At 43.0% G+C, this 19,968-nt stretch overlaps 1 protein-coding gene and 1 pseudogene across 2 annotated transcripts in view; one reads left to right on the top strand and one right to left on the bottom strand.

Annotated features, from left to right (window-relative positions):
- The window catches only part of METTL24 (methyltransferase like 24), a 133,402-nt gene that overhangs the window by 86,659 nt on the left and 26,775 nt on the right, over window positions 1–19,968 (top strand). For both annotated transcript variants that reach the window (XM_073675855.1, XM_073675856.1), the window contains exon 3: window positions 839–978. In XM_073675855.1, the coding sequence (XP_073531956.1) occupies window positions 839–978 (140 nt within the window). The remainder of the gene's footprint in view (window positions 1–838; window positions 979–19,968) is intronic.
- Window positions 14,069–14,931, bottom strand: LOC141257847 (uncharacterized; annotated as a pseudogene).

Genomic DNA, 19,968 nt, shown 5'->3' with positions numbered 1-19,968 from the left:
TCTATCTATCACATATCTATCTAGCTATCTAGGCAAGTGAGTATGCATGCATGATGGTTTGAATTCACAGCTAAAGTATTGTGCAAAATAATATTTAAAAGTAATCTTGACTTGAATATGTACTGTAGCATCAAACATAATGGGGTTCTACAGAATACAATCTATCATTACATACTTTAACCCCTTACCGACATCCGCCAAGCATGTACTCCAAAAATTGCTTTTTTGGGGGTTGCCGCAATAACACACAAAATGCTGTAAGAAGCAAGCAAAATGACATATCAATCCCAAAATAGTATTAAAAAAAACACTGTGTCTCGAAGTATACGCCCTCACACAGTTCTATCGACCGAAAAATGATAATGTTATGGGTCTCAGAAAATGGCGACACAATAAAAGAAAATATATATATTTTTCTACAAATTTCAGATTTTTTTCACCACTAAAATAATGAAAATATTTCATAAGTTTGGTATCGCCATTATTGTACTGATGAGGAAAATCATTCTGCCAGGCCATTTTTACCACAAATGTACACTGTAAAAGCAGCTCCCAAAAAGCAATGTCAGAATCGCGGGGTTTTTTACTCTTGCTAATTCACCACACTTGGAATTTTTTTACTGGTTTCCAGTTCACTAGTTGGTAAAATTAAACGTGGTATTTAAAAGTGCAACTCGTGTTGCAAAAAACAAGCCCTCGCATGTCTATGTGGAAAGAAAACTAAAAAAGGGAAGAAGGGGAAGAAACAATTAAAACGGAAGTTGTGCTGTATACAAGATTGACTTCCCTATATTAATTACTGTATGGAAAAGAATGACAGGATATTCTTCCTCCTTAGATCTCTTGTTCTCGCTTGATGACAAATGGACTGACTGATAATTATGTAGACTCCAAGAAGCCCTGGACAGTCTGTCTGGATAATAAATTCAGTTTAGCACACCAGATCAGAAATCAGCAATGTCGTGTCTACTCCTTGGGGTAAGAACTATATATTTAGTTCATCAAATAATTAAACCTTACAATAATTTTAGGATTATGATTTTTTTTTTTATTTGTAATTTTGAATTTATGTAGCAAATCACTTTGGTAAATAATATAACAGTGGTGAGTGGTTAGCGTGTCAGTTTTGATAGTTTTACACTTTTGCTGAACACAAATAAAATATGAATTCTAAAATAAAAATTCATATTATTCACTCATGTCAACCAATGCTTTACTGTCATGGGGGCATTCATAACATTTTGGATCAAAGCTTAGAGCACCACTCCAGCATTTTTTTGGGTTTCAGAGCTGGATGGGTGCTTTAAATCTAAACCTGCTGGCCCCGGGCATATACTTGTAGCACCCCGAGGACTCGGCTGCTACAGGGGTATTGCACCTCGAACCAGAGGTGTGGAATTCCACTCCCGGGTAAGGATGGGGCGTGGAACTGGGCTCAGTTAGCTGCATGCACTACACTCACCCCATTTCCGGGGGACAGACCAACGGTACTCCCACCAGATAGATGTGCAGGTACGACAGCTTCTGTCCCCGGCTGGAGTGGGGGGGGGGGGATGAACATCCCAGTGGTGTAGGAGCAGAGAGGGGAGGGACTCTGGGCATAGGTAGGAGCCCATTGGGTGCTAGTCACCTGGGCTCGGGTGTCAGAAGGGAGTATATAAGGGGGGCACCATCTTGGATCAGTGGTCAGTCTAGAGAGGAGCTCAGCCAGAGAGGGCTGACAGGGAGCTGTGGCTCAGTCTGGGCCCAGCTCCAGAGCCAGGCCTGGAGAGGAGGCCTGAGAGAGAGAGAGAGAGAGAGAAAGAAGAAGAAGGAGAAACAGGAACACCAAGAAAGGCCCAGAGACGCAAGAAGAGAGGGAACCCTGAGATCCCACGAGTTAACGGGTGAAGGGTTGGCAGAACAGGGTACCGGATCCCAAACTGGTGGAGGCCAATTATCCTTAGCCAGGAACCGGAGGTCGTGGTCAAGTTTTGGCGCGACCCCTCGCCACATCCACCAGGAAGGCAAACCACGTATAGGGTCAGGGAAGCCGGGAAAGGTTTCACCACTAGAAGGCCCGAGGGAGCCGGACAAAGGTGGATCCCTGGTGGGGACGACCAGTAGGAAGGAGGAGAGGGGAGCTCAGGACCACGCTCTGGAACTGCCTGGGAGTTGGCCGAGTCCCGCACCTGGTGGACGCAGCACGGCTCGGGTGGTCACTCTTGGCCGAAGTGATCTGGACACCAACTGTGAGTAAAGCTTTAAACCTGCACTACAAGTCTCTGCGATTCCTTGTCACCCCACCACTACCACTATCATCATTTCCTGCTTCACCAGCTGCCCTGAGGCTATACCCCTCCCGTTGGGGGTTATACCATCCACGCTGCACAACCATACCACCGGCCTCAGCGGTCTGCCCTGCAGCGGCGGTTTCGTAACCGCATTCAACGGGTGGCGTAGTCGGACACTAATACCATCATAGCAATAACCGCCACTTGGTTTGACCACCCTGGGCACGGACCGGGTCCCCGCCACTCGGAGACTACAACCCCCATCGGATCCGGCTCCGGGTATTCCCCCGCGCACACGTGCGCCGCACTGCAACATGGCCCAGGGGGTGAGTCATACTCACCCTCCAGCGTCTTCACAGTTTTTTCGGTGCCACTCCGGTCCCCCTGCGCCATTTTGTGAGCGCAGCATCTGACTGTCCATAAGTCAGAAGCTACGTCACAAGAGCACAATGCAATTCTATGAGAGCCAGAACAAGTATTGAAAAATGACCTCCGCTTAGCTCCATGAAACATTGGAGCTGCGGGCAGGTCACTTTTCACTGGAGACCGACGGGAGCAGTGTCAAAAACAGGTGAAGACGCCAGAAGGTGATTATGAGACGGGACATGGGAATTATATTTAAAGCACCACTCCAGAGGTGCAATAAAAATGCTGGAGTGGTCCTTGTTTTGGAAAAAAAAGCCAAATGTTTGTGGCTTAAAATTTCACCCAAGCAGTGTCCGAAACATTGGAGCTGTGGGCAGGTCAGTTTTCACCGGAGACCGACGGGAGCGGCAACAAAATAAATAAATAAATAAATGCCGCAAGGTGAGTATGAGACAGGACATGGGAATTATATTTAAAGCACCACTCCAGAGGTGCAATAAAAAATGCTGGAGTGGTCCTTTAATGTTTTGGAAAAAAAAAAGCCAAATGTTTGTGGCTTAAAATCTCACCCATGCAGTGCCCGAAACATGCAACACCTTCTAAGGCTATGTGCCCACGATGCAGAAATGCTCCGGATTTTGCATCTCCCCTGGCAGAAAAAACGCATGCGGATTGTACATGCGTTTTTCCTGCCAGGGACAAGCGGATGTGAAGCATTCTTCACATGCATTTCCGCATGCGGGTTGACAAGCGCTTTCCAAGCGATTTTAGCATTACTTGGAAAGTGCTTGTCAACTTGGTCACACTATATAAATCCATGCAAAAGGCATGGATTTATATAGTGTGACCCCAAAGAATGGTTAAAAATGAAAAAATAAATATATACTTACCTTCCGATGGCCCCCGGAGTCTTGCTTCACCGTCCTGACTGCCGGCAGATGGTAGTACACTGAAGGACCTGCCAACGTCAGCGTCGCGTGACCCGTCACATGACTATGACGTCAGCGCAGGTCCTCCAGTCCATCGCGATCTGCCGGCATGGGAGGAGGGCCACCAGAAGGTAAGTATAATATTTATTTTTTATTTTATTCTTTTTTTTTTTTACAGTTTCTATGGTACCCTGGTCCGGAGGAGAGTCTTCTCTCCTCTAGACCCAGGTACCATCCGCACATTGAACGCATGCATTCTGCATGTGCTTATCTAGTGAAGGGGAATACATGCGTTCTAATGCAAGTCAATGGCGGCGAAAACGCAGCTCTTCCGCAAAATAATTGGTAGTGCTGCGTTTTTTTCCTCAATGATAATCCGCAGCGGAAATTTCCGCAGCATGTGCACAGCACATGCAGATTATCATTGGGGAACATGGCAGGCCTTCTACCATGTGTTTTTTAAGCGTTTCTGCAGCGTTTTTGCTGCTGCGGAAACGCTTAAAAAAATGCATCGTGGGCACACAGCCTAAATGTAAAGTTTAGAATATACAGTCAGCTGTCACTTATGCCTTCTGTCTAAATGCAGATGTAGTCACTAAAACTAAATAAACCAAAATTATCCAGATGCCTCCACAATGTCAACATGTGTCCTAATTAGGGCCAGGGGATAATGTGTATAATTCTGCTTATATTCTCACTATTATTAGAAATTGAAAACAAAATGAAAATCAGAGAGAAAATACCCTTCCTAATTTCTAAGGGTGTGATAACATGATGAAATGTTGCGGTTTCCCAGCACGAGGTCAATGAGTACTGGACAGGAGGAAAGATGACTAATGTGCTGTGATTTTTCTTCCTGGTGTTACTTGCAGATTCCCTACCTTACAATGCAAGTAGCTTAAGGATTTCTATGAATTGGCGAATAGGCATATATACAATAAAAGTGGATCTTTCACTAGAACAACCATGCCCGTCTAATTTCACCAGTGTCAGGTTCATTAAACACTACACACAGTGTTTGATGGAATGTTTCTAGACTCCTGCTCGTTTTGAAAAAGTTTATTCCTGTAATGTTTAAAATATATTAAGGAGGTGGTTCTGTGCACTTGTTCTTCATCGATATTTAAAAGGAACCTATCAGGCTAAACCGAGGGCACCATGAATTACAGCCTGGCTGCCCGATTGCAGCAAGGTATAGTTATAGTAAATGCTCTGGCATTTCAGTGAAAATATACTTTGAAGATCCTTTTTGAACACTCAGCATTTTATGAGTCCAGCTATACACTGCCAGACTTTAAGCCCAATAAAATCTGGCAGTGTATGTGTGGACTCATAGTAACTCACAAAGGATTATAGAGTTATACTGAGATGGATTTGCAAAGTAGGTACATAATTTTCATCAGCTCCAAGTGATCTGTTTCATCATGTATATAGATCATATTGTTAGATCTGGTGATAGATCTTCTTCTATGATATTCCATATCAGAAGGATAGGGTCAATACAGTGGAATGAGAATAATTACAGCTATAGAAATGTATAACCAGATCATGTGCTAAGGTAGAGTTGCCAATGTACCATCTGGGGAGATGTGCTAATTGGCTAGATACTACAAATTAACCCAAGGCTGCAATATACCGTATTTTTCGGACTATAAGACGCTCCGGACCATAAGACGCACCTAGGTTTTAAAGGAGGAAAATAGGAAAAAAATATTTAAGCAAAAAATGTGGTCATGATGCCCTGTTATGAGGGAGGGGGTCTGCTGCTGACACTGTTATTGGGGTAATGTCCCCCAATTCTGTTAATATCATCCATCCTGTTATGTATGGCCCCTCCTTCCTGGTATAAGTGGCCCCCATCCCATCCTGGTATGCATGGTACCCCTTTATCCCCCATCCTAGTATGCATGGTACCCCTTGATCCCCCTTCCTGGTATGCATGGTACCCCTTTATCCCCCATCCTGGTTTGCATGACGCCTCTTGATTCCCCATCTTGGTATGCATGACACCCCTTGATCCCCCATCCTGGTATGCATGGCACCCCTTTATCCACCATCCTGGTATGCATGGCACCCCTTAACACCCCATCTTGGTATTCATGACGCCCCTTGATTCCCCATCCTGCTATGCATGGCACCCCTTGAGCCCCCATCCTGGTATGCATGGCACCCCTTGAGCCCCCATCCTGGTATGCATGGCACTCCTTGAGCCCCCATCCTGGTATGTATGACACCCCTTGAGCCCCCATCCTGGTATGTATGACACCCTCTGAGCCCCCATCCTGATATGCATGACACCCTCTGAGCCCCCATTCCTGGTATGTATGACACCCTCTGAGCCCCCATCCTGGTATGCATGACACCCTCTGAGCCCCCATCCTGGTATGTATGGCACCCCTTGAGCCCCCATCCTGGTATGTATGACACCCTCTGAGCCCCATCCTGGTATGCATGGCACCCTCTGAGCCCCCATCCTGGTATGCATGGCACCCCTTAACACCCCATCTTGGTATTCATGACACCCCTTGATTCCCCATCCTGCTATGCATGGCACCCCTTGAGCCCCCATCCTGGTATACATGGCACCCCTTGAGCCCCCATCCTGGTATGTATGACACCCCTTGAGCCCCCATCCTGGTATGTATGACACCCTCTGAGCCCCCATCCTGGTATGCATGACACCCTCTGAGCCCCCATTCCTGGTATGTATGACACCCTCTGAGCCCCCATTCTGGTATGCATGACACCCTCTGAGCCCCCATCCTGGTATGTATGGCACCCCTTGAACCCCCATCCTGGTATGTATGACACCCTCTGAGCCCCATCCTGGTATGCATGGCACCCTCTGAGCCCCCATCCTGGTATGCATGGCACCCTCTGAGCCCCCATCGTGGTATGCATGGCACCCTCTGAGCCCCCATCCTGGTATGCATGGCACCCTCTGAGCCCCCATCCTGGTATGCATGTCACCCTCTCAGCCCCCATCACGCTGCCTACAAAAAAAAAAATAAACATTCATACTCGCCTCCTCTCTCCTCCAGCGCCGTCCCGCTCTGCTGCCGACACTCTCACTGTGTGAGCCGCGCATGGCAGGGTGTGCATGGCGTCCCTGCCATGTGCCCTCACACAGTGTGAGACGCTGTGCTGGAATAGTCACTGCTCCCCACCGCTGGGACTCTCTGCGTGGGGAGCAGTGACCATCCAGTCTGTTCAATAGCCGGCGCACTGTACCGCAGCGCGGCTCCTGCTGCCGCTCTGTGTTCTGTGTGCCTGCTATTAAAGACCATGGATATTCACTACAACCCCACGCAGAGAGTCCCAGCGGTGGGGAGCAGTGACTATTCCAGCACAGCGTCTCACACTGTGTGAGGGCACATGGCGATGCGGCTCCAGTGTGCCGGCCAGTAAGAAAAATGAATATTCATTGCTCTGCACGCCCATGGGCGTGGGGAGCAGGGACTATTCATTTTCTTTAGTAGCGGGCACAGCTTAAGCTGCAGCAGGCGGCTGCTGCCTCCTGTGCCCTGCTGATCCCCTGCTGCCGCTCCCCCACACCCACCACCATGTGGCCATACATATAGTGTTATATGTAGTATTCAGACTATAAGATGCACCCCCCACTTTCCTCCAAAATTTTGGAGGAAAAAAGTGCGTCTTATAGTCCGGAAAATGCGGTACCACTCTTTTGCAATGGGGCCTGAAGAGTTCAGTAGCTATATGGTAGTAGCTAGTGTTCCTTACAAATGCAGATTTTATGCTCCCTCAGTATGTGTTCAAAGAGGTATATCATCGGGGAATATTGGAGAGTATAAAGAATTTGGGATAAGAGGGTCATTTTAACCAGACTCAAGCTCGCTATGGTAGAGTGCATCAGTTTATTCCAGTTATTAATTTTGGCAGTAGAAAGGATAAAAATGGATTTATCTTCCCTCTGCTGAAGCCCAGAGCCGCTCTAGATGCCTTAATGCCAATATATATAAATTCTGTCAACCATACCAAATGGCATAATAATGTGATTTGTACCAGATAAACAGAGTTTGTAGGGAACTTAACCCCCATAACGATCACAACTCTAGTATTTCTTTTAGTAGTTTAGTTGACATTAAAAAACTATTAATTGTGTATGCAAATGAGGGGGGCTTTGGATCACTCTTGGCATGGCCAAGATCCAGGGGCATAAAGATTGCGGTTGCAAAGGGTGCAGCCAGGCCCATGTGGGAGGAGGGCCCACAGACACCAATTCCACTTGGATGCACGTCCTTGGACGCACATTCAAGTGAAATGTATTGAGGAGCAGAGACCCGCCGGGTCCCTGTGCAGCAATACACGTCGCCGTCCAAGCAAAGGCTGGCAGCAAATGACGGCTTGCAAGTGACGCGAGGTGCAAGGCAGTGACGTCGTGCGCTGCCCATAATGGCATGCCCAAGTACTCTGCCAGCTCCTACGCTGGCTACAGAAGAGGACGCCGCTCGCATTGGGGCTGGAGAAGGTGAGTAGAATGGTTTATTTATTTTTAAAATGTGCTGGAGAAGAACGCAGGGGCCCAGTATGGGGTCATTATACAAGAATGGGGGACATTATACCAGAATTGGGGACATTATACCAGGATGACTGACATTATACCAGGATGAGGATTTTACACCAGGATGGAGACATTATACCAGGAAGGTGCCCAGGATGTGGGAGATTATTACAAGAAGGAGCGAGGGACATTATTACATGGGGGCGAACATGTTTGTCTTTATGTTATCTACATTTTGGAGGAAAGACTGGCACTACTGCTCCTAAAGTGCACGTGCTAATGTAGTGTAGTGGAATGTAGGAAAAAAAACTCAGCACCGAAATGATGATAGAGAACGAAGATTTTAATGTAATAAGTGAATATTTTCTTTTTACCCTGCAAGAGATAATAAGGGCACACGGATGGCACATGGATGAAAATCTGATGAAAATTAGATAAAAATCGTCTGAGTTTTCTGGGTGAAAATCTGACAGTTTTTCATACATTCGTCTGCAGCCGCCCTTAATGATTCAGGAGTATTGTTCTCGGCAGCACATTGCCCAATTTAAATGAGAGATGATATGTATGGGAACAGAGGGATCTATTGGTGATCGTTCTAGACCCTTTGTTGTTTGTCAGCCTGTGTGAGAAGGCTACTTTAAGTAAGATACTTTACTTTAAGAAAGATACTTTAATGTATCTGATTGCGCTTGTTTAAAGGTGTCAAATCAGCTCCTGTAAATGTATCTTAAATTGTAATGGTGCAATATGTTAGCAGTTGGAGCCACATTTTTAACTTTTGATCAAGGCCGCACTTTTGTCAAAACTGGCTCTGAGAACCAGCAAATTTTTACCGCTAATAGGTCAGATGTTACGTTCTTTGCTGCTACCTCTATTTTACACACAGCAGGCATTGAGAGCTGTATATGAAAAAATAGAGAAGACAGAAAATCTGATTCTCTCTTCTCTCCTGAGTGCCCAACCGTCTGTTAGATTGTAAGGTATTGAATTTCAAATGTGCTGTTTGTTCCCATATAATGTTTGTAATGTTCTCCTGTACCACAAAGGGTTAAAGAATTCTGACATTACATGCCCAGCTTGATCATGAATGTGCTATTTGTGTGGAAGCTATACCATGTCTGAAGTAAGAGCCGGGCTCAAGGATCCTGCAAGTGGCAGAACGCAGGGAATGTTTATGCTATGTGTTCCTTCACGCTGACAGCTCTGAAGCCTATTAATTCCCTGTGGACTGCATCGTATCCATCTAGACGTTTGGCAGCACTGACTGTTGGCAGTCTAAGATTTGGCATAATCCTTTGTGAAGCTGGATCAAGTCAAAAAGATATTTTTATTTCAACTGTTTGGAAATTGACTTTTAATATTCCTTATGTTGTATGCTGCCAGTATATATGTAAGGAATAAATGTTATAATACTGGTAAAGGTGAGGGACATAACTGACATGTAGCTGTTGGATAAATATTTGCTTTGTCAACTCATAACTCATTAATTCCATTTAATAGGCAACTGAGAGGTTAATCACACATTTTGAGACTACGGAGGTATTCATCAGGCATAGTTCAACACCAAACCTTAGGAGTCACTAATTTATACACAAAAAGACATAGGAGTAGTGTGATAAATAAGACAAGTGATGGATAAATTCCATGATGATATAGTACATATTTTATACCTTCCAGTCTGTTCATATAAAATATATCTTTTTAACGTGACAGAAAATATAACAATTGAGAGTTCTCAGTAATTGATATTTACATTTATTAATACAATTAAATGGTAAAGGTAACTTGGCTGTGACCGCATATAGACCTAAGTGGTGCAACAAACTATTGGGGTACCACTCAAAGCCCAACTCCCCATTTTTCCACTATTCCTGGCCTTGTAATCCCATTATAAGGCTGTAGAGTTAATTTGAAAACACAATATACAATGCCATCAACACATATAAAAAAAATAGTAGTTTTAAAAACAGTGTGAGATCTATTAAAGGGGTGGTCCAAAAGTAAAATCTCTTTCAGTTCTAAATGCCTATCTATTTAATGTAATAATTTAATCACTTTTTTAATACACTTTGATTAAAAATTCCCTACCGTTCCTTCTCTAATCTGTTTTATTTTTTTTTTACTGCTTCCTTTGATGACTCTTCATTTGAGAATCCCAGTGCATGCTGGTATAGTCAAATAAGGCATCATTAGGGGACAGAGGCTGCAGTCACTGCCATAGCCTCTGCCCCCTCCCTGAAGAGAAGCGTCAACTGAGACGTCAGTTTAGGGGGGGGCACGTCGTTCCACACTCCCATCGACATGCACGTGATGTGATCGCGGGTCACCGATGGGTTTTCATGACATCCGGGGTCTGCTGATGATGATGTGCCTGTCATTACAATCCTCTTGTGAAAGCCAGCATGTGCGATCAATAAATCAGTAAAAAGTGAAAAAAAAGTTTTTAAAAATATGAAAAAATAGAAAAAAGTTCAAATCACCCACCTTCTGCCCCATTAACCCCTTTATGACAAAGTCAGTAATAGTACGTACCTGCGCCCTGGGCTTTATGGACCAGGTACGTACTATTACGCGTGTGGCGATCGCCGCCGGGTATCAGCTAATTGTTACAGCTGACACCCGGTGCTATGTGCCAGGAGCGGTCCCGAAATCTATCGCAGCATTGCGGGGGCAAGGGGATATAAGTGCCGATACTCACCTCCTCTGCCGGTGTCCCGCAGCGGCTCCCGGATGTTGTCATGACGACCCTATGTCGTCATGACAACATCCGGGTCACCAGGAGAGAGGAAGTTACTTTGGTTATGCTCAGTGCATGACCAAAGTAACTCCTCGCTGTGCAGTGCTGACAGGCTGCACAGCATAGGGAGCAGGCTGCAAAAAGTGAATCTTCCATAGTGGGACATAGTGTAAAAGTAAAAAAAGTGTAAGAAAGTGAAAAAAAAATAGTAAAAATATAAAAAAAAAGAAGAAAAAATAATCCCCCAAAAATAAAAATATAATATACCCATCAATAAATATTATTATGAAAAAATAAATAATAATAAAAGTACACATATTTGGTATCGCCGCGTCTGGAACTACTTGATCTATAAAACTGTCCCACTAGTTAACCCCTTTAGTGAACACTGTAAAAAAAAAAAAAAAAAACGAAGCAAAAAACAATGCTTTATCATCATACCGCCAAACGAAAAATGGAATAAAACGCAATAAAAAAAAGAGTTTATTTCATCTTGTCCCACAAAAAAAAAACAACTGCCATATAGCTCCATCATCCGAAAAATAAAAAAGTTATAGCTCTCAGAATAAAATGAAGCAAAAAAATTATTTTTTCTATAAATTAGTTTTTATTGTGTAAAAGTGGCAAAACATAAAAAACTATATAAATGTGGTACCGCTGTAAACGTACTGACCCGAAGAATAACGCTGCCTTATCAATTTCACCACACACGGAACAGCATAAAAATAAAAAAACAATTCCTGAATAACAGGTTTTTGTTTATTCTGCCTCCCAAAAATCAGAATAGAAAGCGATCAAAAAATGTCACATGCTCGAAAATGGTACCAATAAAAACGTCAACTTGTCCCGCAAAAAACAAGCCATCACATGACTCTGTCAGCCGAAATATGGAGAAATTATAGCTTTCAAAATATGGCGATGCAAAAACTAGTCTTTGCAAAAAAATTGCGTCTTTTAGTGTGTGACAGCTGTCAATCATAAAAACCCAATATGAATCTGGTAATCTGTAATCCCACCGACCCGAAGAATAAAGTCGTCTAATCACTTATACCGCACGAGGAACGGCGTAAAAAATAAACTCTAGGGTTAAGGTTATGCTAGGGTTAGAGTTTTGCTAGGGTTAGGGTTGTGCTAGGGTTAGAGTTTTGCTAGGGTTAGGGTTGTGCTAGGGTTAGGGTTGTGCTACGGTTAGGGTTGTGCTAGGGTTAGGGTTGTGCTAGGGTTAGGGTTTTGCTAGGGTTAGGGTTGTATGAGGGTTAGGGTTGTGTTAGGGTTGTGCTAGGGTTAGGGTTGTGCTAGGGTTAGAGTTGTGTTAGGGTTAGGTTTGTGCTAGGGTTAGGGTTGTGCTAGGGTTAGGGCTGTGCTAGGGCAAGGATTAGGGTTGTGCTAGCGTTAGGGTTGTGCTAGGGTTATGGTTGTGCTAGGGTTAGGGTTGTGTTAGGGTTGTGCTAGGGTTAGGGTTGTGTTGGGGTTGGAATTTTTTCAAAAGTAAAAAAAATGATGATGACTAGTGTTGGGCGCAAGTGCTCGCTACTTGAGTTTGCATTGGGTGCTTGGGTATGCACCGAGTATCGCGGGTGCTCGAGTGACATGCTCGAGTCTCCACCCCATATGCTTCACGGCCAAAAAAACCTCACGGGGATTGTCTGCCATGCATCAGCGATCCCCGAATGTTTTTTTTTGGGTGTCTAACAACCGTGAAACATGCGGGGCGGGGACTCGAGCATGTCACTCGAGCACCTGAGATACTTGGTGCATACCCGAGTACCCGATTCAATTTGATGACCTAATGTTATCAGTTTCTTTGTCGTACCTCTGGGTTCAAAATGTTCACTATGCTCTTGATAAAATCCTTGAGGGGTGTATTTTCGAAAATGGGGTCACTTGTGGGGGGTTTCCACTATTTAGGCACATCAGGGGCTCTCCAAACGCGACATGGCGTGCGCTCTCAATTCCAGCCAGTTTTGCGTTCAAAAAGTCACACAGTGCTCCTTCCCTTCTGAACCCTGCAGTGTGACCAAACACTGTATTTTTTCCCACATATGGGGTATCGGCGTACTCAGGAGAAATTGCACAAAAATGTTATGGCGCAATTTTTCCTGTTACCCTTATGAAAATGCAAAATTGGGGGCTGAAAAACATTTTTGTGGGAAAAATGTGAAAATTTTATTTTTACGGCTCAATGATATAAACGAATGTGAAGCACCTGGGGGTTCAAGGTGCACACCACACACCTAGATAAGTTCCCTGAGGGGTCTAGTTTCCAAAATGGTGTCAATTGTGGGAGGTTTCCACTGTTTAGGCACATCAGGGGCTCCCCAAACGCAACATGGTGTCAGCTAATTATTCAAGCAAATTTTACATTCAATAAGTCAAATGGCGCTTCTTCCCTTCCGAACCCTGCCGTGTGCCCAAACAGTGTTTCTTCCCCACATGTGGGGTATCTGCGTGCTCAGGGGAAATTGCACAACAAATTTTGGGGTACATTTTTTCCTTTTGCCCCTGAGAAAATAACAAAAAATTGGGTCTAAAGTAACATTTTTGTGAAAAAAGTTAAATGTTCATTTTTTTTCTTCCACATTCCAAAAATTCCTGTGAAGCACCTGAAGGGTTAATAAACTTCTTGAATGTGGTTTTGAGCACCATGAGGGGTGTAGTTTTTAGAATGGTGTCATTTTTGGGTATTTTCTGTCACCAAAGCCCCTCAAAGTCACGTCAAATATGATGCGGTCCCTTAAAAAGTGTTTTTGTAAATCTTGTTGTAACAATGAGAAATCGCTGATCAACTTTTAACCCTTATAGCTCCCTAATAAAAAAAAATTTTGGTTACAAAATTGTGTTGATGTAAAGTAGACATGTGGGAAATGTTATTTATTAACTATTTAGTTTGACATACAGTACAGACCAAAAGTTTGGACACACCTCATTTTAAGATTTTTCTGTATTTTCATGACTATGAAAATTATACATTCACACTGAATGCATCAAAACTATGAATTAACACATGTGGAATTATATACTTAACAAAAAAGTGTGAAGCAACTGAAAATATGTCTTATATTCTAGGTTCTTCAAAGTAGCCACCTTTTGCTTTGATGACTGCTTTGCACACTCTCGACATTCTCTTGATGAGCTTCAAGAGGTAGTCACAGGAAATGGTCTTCCAACAATCTTGAAGGAGTTCCCAGAGATGCTTAGCACTTGTTGGCCCTTTTGCCTTCACTCTGCGGTCCAGCTCACCCTAAACCATCTCGATTGGGTTCAGGTCTGGTGACTGTGGAGGCCAGGTCATCTGGCGTAGCACCCCATCACTCTCCTTCTTGGCCAAATAGCCCTTACACAGCCTGGAGGTGTGTTTGGGGTCATTGTCCTGTTGAAAAATAAATGATGGTCCAACTAAACGCAAACCGGATGGAATAGCATGCCGCTGCAAGATGCTGTGGTAGCCATGCTGGTTCAGTATGCCTTCAATTTTAAATAAATCCCCAACAGTGTCACCAGCAAAGCACCCCCACACTATCACACCTCCTCCTCCATGCTTCACGGTGGGAACCAGGCATTTAGAGTCCATCCGTTCACCTTTTCTGTGTCGCACAAAGACACGGTGGTTGGAACCAAAGATCTCAAATTTGGTCTCATCAGACCAAAGCACAGATTTTCACTGGTCTAATGTCCATTCCTTGTGTTCTTTAGCCAAAACAACTTCTGCTTGTTGCCTGTCTTTAGCAGTGGTTTCCTAGCAGCTATTTTACCATGAAGGCCTGCTGCACAAAGTCTCCTCTTAACAGTTGTTGAAGAGATGTGTCTGCTGCTAGAACTCTGTGTGGCATTGACCTGGTCTCTAATCTGAGCTGCTGTTAACCTGCGATTTCTGAGGCTGGTGACTCAGATAAATTTATCCTCAGAAGCTGAGGTGACTCTTGGTCTTCCTTTCCTGGGGCGGTCCTCATGTGAGCCAGTTTCTTTGTAGTGCTTGATGGTTTTTGCAACTGCACTTGGGGACACTTTAAAAGTTTTCCCAATTTTTCAGACTGACTGACCTTCATTTCTTAAAGTAATGATGGCCACTCGTTTTTCTTTACTTAGCTGCTTTTTTCTTGCCATAATACAAATTCTAACAGTCTATTCAGTAGGACTATCAGCTGTGTATCCACCAGACTTCTGCACAACACAACTGATGGTCCCAACCCCATTTATAAGGCAAGAAATCCCACTTATTAAACCTGACAGGGCACACCTGGGAAGTGAAAACCATTTCCGGTGACTACCTCTTGAAGCTCATCAAGAGAATGCCAAGAGTGGGCAAAGCAGTCATCAAAGCAAAAGGTGGCTACTTTGAAGAACCTAGAATATAAGACATATTTTCAGTTGTTTCACACTTTTTTGTTAAGTATATAATTCCACATATGTTAATTCATAGTTTTGATGCCTTCAGTGTGAATGTACAATTTTCATAGTCATAAAAATACAGAAAAATCTTAAAATGAGAAGGTGTGTCCAAACTTTTGGTCTGTACTGTATCTCTCTGATTTAAAGGCATAAAAATTAAAATGTTATAAATTGCGAAATTTTCGCCAAATTTCCAAGTGATATCGAAGAAATTTTACCACAATCATGAAGTACAATATGTCACGAAAAAACTGTCTCAGAATCAGGGGGATCCGTTGAAGCGTTGCAAAGTTAGTACCTCATAAAGTGACTGTGGTCAGAATTGTAAAAATTGGCCTGGTCATTAACGTGCAAACCACCCTTGGGGGTAAAGAGGTTAAAAATAAAACAATTAAAAATATACACATGCTTGGTGTCGCTGCGTTCGTAATAGTTTAATATATCAAAATTTAAAATAAATGAATCCAATCGTTAAACGCCATAACAAGAAAGTAAAATTGAAACTCCAAAATTACGGTGCTTTGGCTGCCGCAACATTGCATTAATCAAAACATTGTATCTACCCCAAATTGGTGTCAGTAAAAAACATCAACTCAGTGCCCAAAAGAAATAGCTATCACACAGCCCCATATCCCGAAAAATGAAAACATTACAGGTTTCGGACAATAGCAAAACTTTTTTTTTTCTTTTACAAATTTCCCAAAATTTTTTTCAGCATTTAAATAAAAAAAACCTATACATGCTTTATAACTGCGTACTGATACTAACCTGGGGAATCATATTACCGGTCAATTTTACCATATAGTGAACATAGTAAATAAAAAACCCAATAAACAGTTGTGAGATTGCACTTTTTTTTTGCAATTTCAACGCAATTGGAATTTTTTTCCCGTTTTCCAGTGCACTATGTGGTAGAATGATTGGTGAAATAAACAGGGTAATTACAAGTAAATTATACAATTCAAAGTCTACCAATGCACATTGAGCCTCCAGCTGACCCCCACCCTGTCTGCTGTCCTACCGAGCCCGACCCCTGTATTGTACGTCAGTGCTGGAAGCGACGGCCCGGCTCACTCGTGTCGTCCTTATGTAACCAGGGGGCTGGGCTCTGGATCTTGACTGGTGCCATCAGGGTTCGGTACAGTCTGAACTCTAAGTCTGGACAGGCATAGATTGGGTCATTGGGTCTTGACCGGTGTAGTCGGGGCTCCAGTTCTTATCTAGTGTCGTCTGGGTCCTGTCTGCAAGCAGCCAGCACTCTGCTGGCACATGCTTCCTGTTGCGGCTTGTTACTCTAACTGCAGCACCTTCTCCTGTGCACATCTGCACCTTTCGCTCTCTTGGCGCCAGAGCCTCCTGTGATTCGCTGCATAGGGCTTTTATATCCAGGAACTCTGTCATGCGAGGCACCTGACCAGGTCTGGCACAAGGATTCACTCTCTGCAATTCTTCTGGTGAAAATTGGTTCCACCTGGTTTCTTCCCCAGCCATCAGATGGCAGTCTTTCCTCACTAATGTCACATTATGCAGGGACTCTTCAGAGACCCCATCGCTTCCTCTTACATGTACATGTAAAAGGTTTTTTTTATCACCGTCTACTTGAAGTCCTGGGCTCCTGGGTTTGTGTAAGTTTCTTTCCACACTACTAAAGCATACTTACTTAAAGTGGTGCTGCTATATTATTGTATTGTCCATAATGGGAGATATGCACAATATAACTTTCGATATAAGTTGAGATCAGTGATTCATACCACTTCTCTTTGCACTATTACTTTCAGGAAATGTCAAGAATATAAAACAGAAAATGTTTCATTAAATGCCATGGGTCATCTGAAGGGATAATGTGAGAAGTTGTGTCACTTGGCGACACTCTTCTTAGCAACTCCAGTCACAGTTTACACCACACATTTCTCAGATTATTGGAAACATATGTCTTATTGAAGCTTTATATAACCCTGTTGCTTACGAATATGCTCTTGAATACTAGATAAAACCATAAATTCATGACAATGATTCTTATCCCTTAGTTAATTACCCATTCCATGTTCACTGTATATAGCATGGAGGATCCATTTCAAATATAACTTTTACTAATACTAATAAAATCACATAAACCCAATCAGACGTAAATAGTCAACTTGTCTAAAGCATTGCTATTGATAATCTATTATTTGTAAATATATAATCACATGACACCTCCTGTGCAACAATATAAAAGTATATTTGTTTTTGTTCATAAAGAAAGGTAATGATATATATCCGGCCAATGGGCCACCCTAATCTTGACATCGGTATGAAAATACAATATTACAATAGGCTGAAGTAGTCAATAAGTTAGGGGTTATCCAGTCCGTAAACCACGATTTGCAACCATGGTAAGACAATATATTAACTTATTCTAATATTATGGGAGAACAAATTCCTAATGATAAGATCTAGCCCTGGTGGGGAACATAATCTTTTTGAGCCATGATAAAGAATAGATTTAAATTGCACCACATAGAATCTGAGAGCGGAGTGGCAGGCTGATCCCAATCCTGGCGGTGCTTGCATGATTTATCCACCCCTCTTAGATGGATGAATGGCTGCCGACTCAGAGGGTGGAGTTTTGATCAATCCTTCCTGGTGTGACAAAACCCGGTCGCCATGGAGAGGATCGGACACTCTGAACATGTGATTGCCAATGACTCGTGCATTTAAATTACTGCCGGGTGCCATGGAGATGACCGGACGCGCTGAACATTTGAGATAACCGGATATTAGGGACACGCAACCGGATGTGACGAATGTATACTGAGCTTAAATCTGACCTGTCGTCTCTAGACATGGCGATTCAATCTCTGGGAAAAAGTAGGTGATACACGTGAGTTTTCAAATAAGCAATCCCATGGTACAAGCTATAATTGGATGGTGACATCATGTGTATTTTGTGAGAACTTAAAGGGGTTTTCCCACGAACAAAAGTTCATTTTTAGTCTATAGATCTTTGAATAATAATAAGTTCAACAATTGAATGTATTTAAATAAAATGTTCCTGTGCTGACATAATCTTATAAATGTGCCCCTGCTGTGTACTGTGTAATGTCTGTGTCTGACTGTGCAGGAACATGATCTGATCATACCACAACTCCTGGACAGAGGAGGAGAAAAAAGAGTATACAGACATTACAGCAGGGGATCACAGCTGATTCTTTCTTTGAAGTAAAACATTGTTTAAAAACAGGCAGTGAAATGTTATACCTCACAAAAAGAATCAGCTGTCACCCTGTGCTGTAATATCTGTATCCTCTCTTTTTGTCCTCCCCTGCCCAGGAGCTGTGTTATGATCAGACCATGTTCCTGCACAGTCAGACACGGTCATTACACAATACACAGCAGGGGCACATGTATAAGATTATCTCAACACAGGAACTTAAATTTAAACTCATCCAATTGTGGAAATTATTATTATTCCAAGAACTATTGATTAAAATCAACTTTCGTTTGTGGGAAAACTCTTTTAAGGCTCTCTGTCTACCCAGATAAACTAGGTTGCTATGGTAACGATAAACAATATGGTGATCGAGAGCCGCATTAGAGTGGGACCCTGTCCCCGGAAGTTGGGTATGATGCCCTCAAAGGGAGGGAATTGTGGGTATTCAAACTTATATAGAAGAGGTGGGCATCTCCCCATTTTCTACAGGGAGGTGGCAGCACTCTGCACCTCCAGCAGGAATACCCACCACTGTGGGATCTTCATTTATTTTTTGTTTATTATTCTTGTTTTTTCCTTTTGGACACTAAGCACTTTATGAACACTGAGACACTTTCTTATTGTATGTTTGTTTGGCACAATCTGGGCCTCATTTTGTTTGTGCCTTTCCCCCTTGACAAGTACATTTCCCTGATGACTTCTCTTTACTGAGAAAGAAACGCTTCAGGCGGGATTTTTTCTGGGGCATACAACATGAGAGTTACACTTGGGTACTGGCCTTGTTAGGGCGGGAGCACACACAAAGAGCAAGACAGGGTAGATAGATTGGATCAACTCTTCTACTGCTGACAGAACCCCTTGACGTTTGATGTCCCTATAGCTCAAATGGGGAAGATCTACACATTTTTTTTTCTATCTTCTATGCACAATGACACTTTATATGTGATATGTCCCACTTTGTATATCAAAGACTCAGTGGGCCCTCCTATGGGTCTTAATTATTGAATATTTACGTCTGATTGGGTTTATGTGATTTTATTAGTATTAGTAAAAGTTATATTTAAAAGGGATCCTCCAAGCTAAATCTAGAATATTTATCTTGAGGAGTAGAATCTGCAAGTACCTAGCAGGTATCCAAGTTATACATCAGTCCATGTACACCCTATAACTCTTATTTCTTAGTGTAATTAATTGTATAGTGCTGCGGAATATGTTGGCGCTATATAGATAAAATTATTATAAACTATCAGTATTAATCCCCTATTTATATTTCCATTACCACACACCACAAGCCATAACTTTTTATTTTTTTAGTTAGTGAAGGCTTGTGTCACGGGTTTACCGCAACAAAGATGAGCCAGAAGACCACAGCGTCTGAGTTCACGTACTCCTGCATTGAATAGAAGCCCTTCTCCCTCTTATTAAATGGTGCTGGTTTCTTTAACAATGCAGGAGTTAAACTGCTCAGCTTTGAGTCTCTGTAGCTTCCTTCTTGGAAGTTTTCAGCTGTGCAGTATTAGCCACTCCCCTCTCCTATATAGTTTTTGCTCTGGCAATCT

The sequence above is a fragment of the Phyllobates terribilis genome, unplaced genomic scaffold (genome assembly GCF_046119375.1).
Source record: "Phyllobates terribilis strain yellow unplaced genomic scaffold, ASM4611937v1 Scaffold_3__8_contigs__length_932513732, whole genome shotgun sequence".
NCBI lineage: Eukaryota > Metazoa > Chordata > Amphibia > Anura > Dendrobatidae > Phyllobates > Phyllobates terribilis.
The sequence above is the reverse complement of the archived record's forward strand: the minus strand, read 5'-3'. Positions and strand labels throughout refer to the sequence as shown.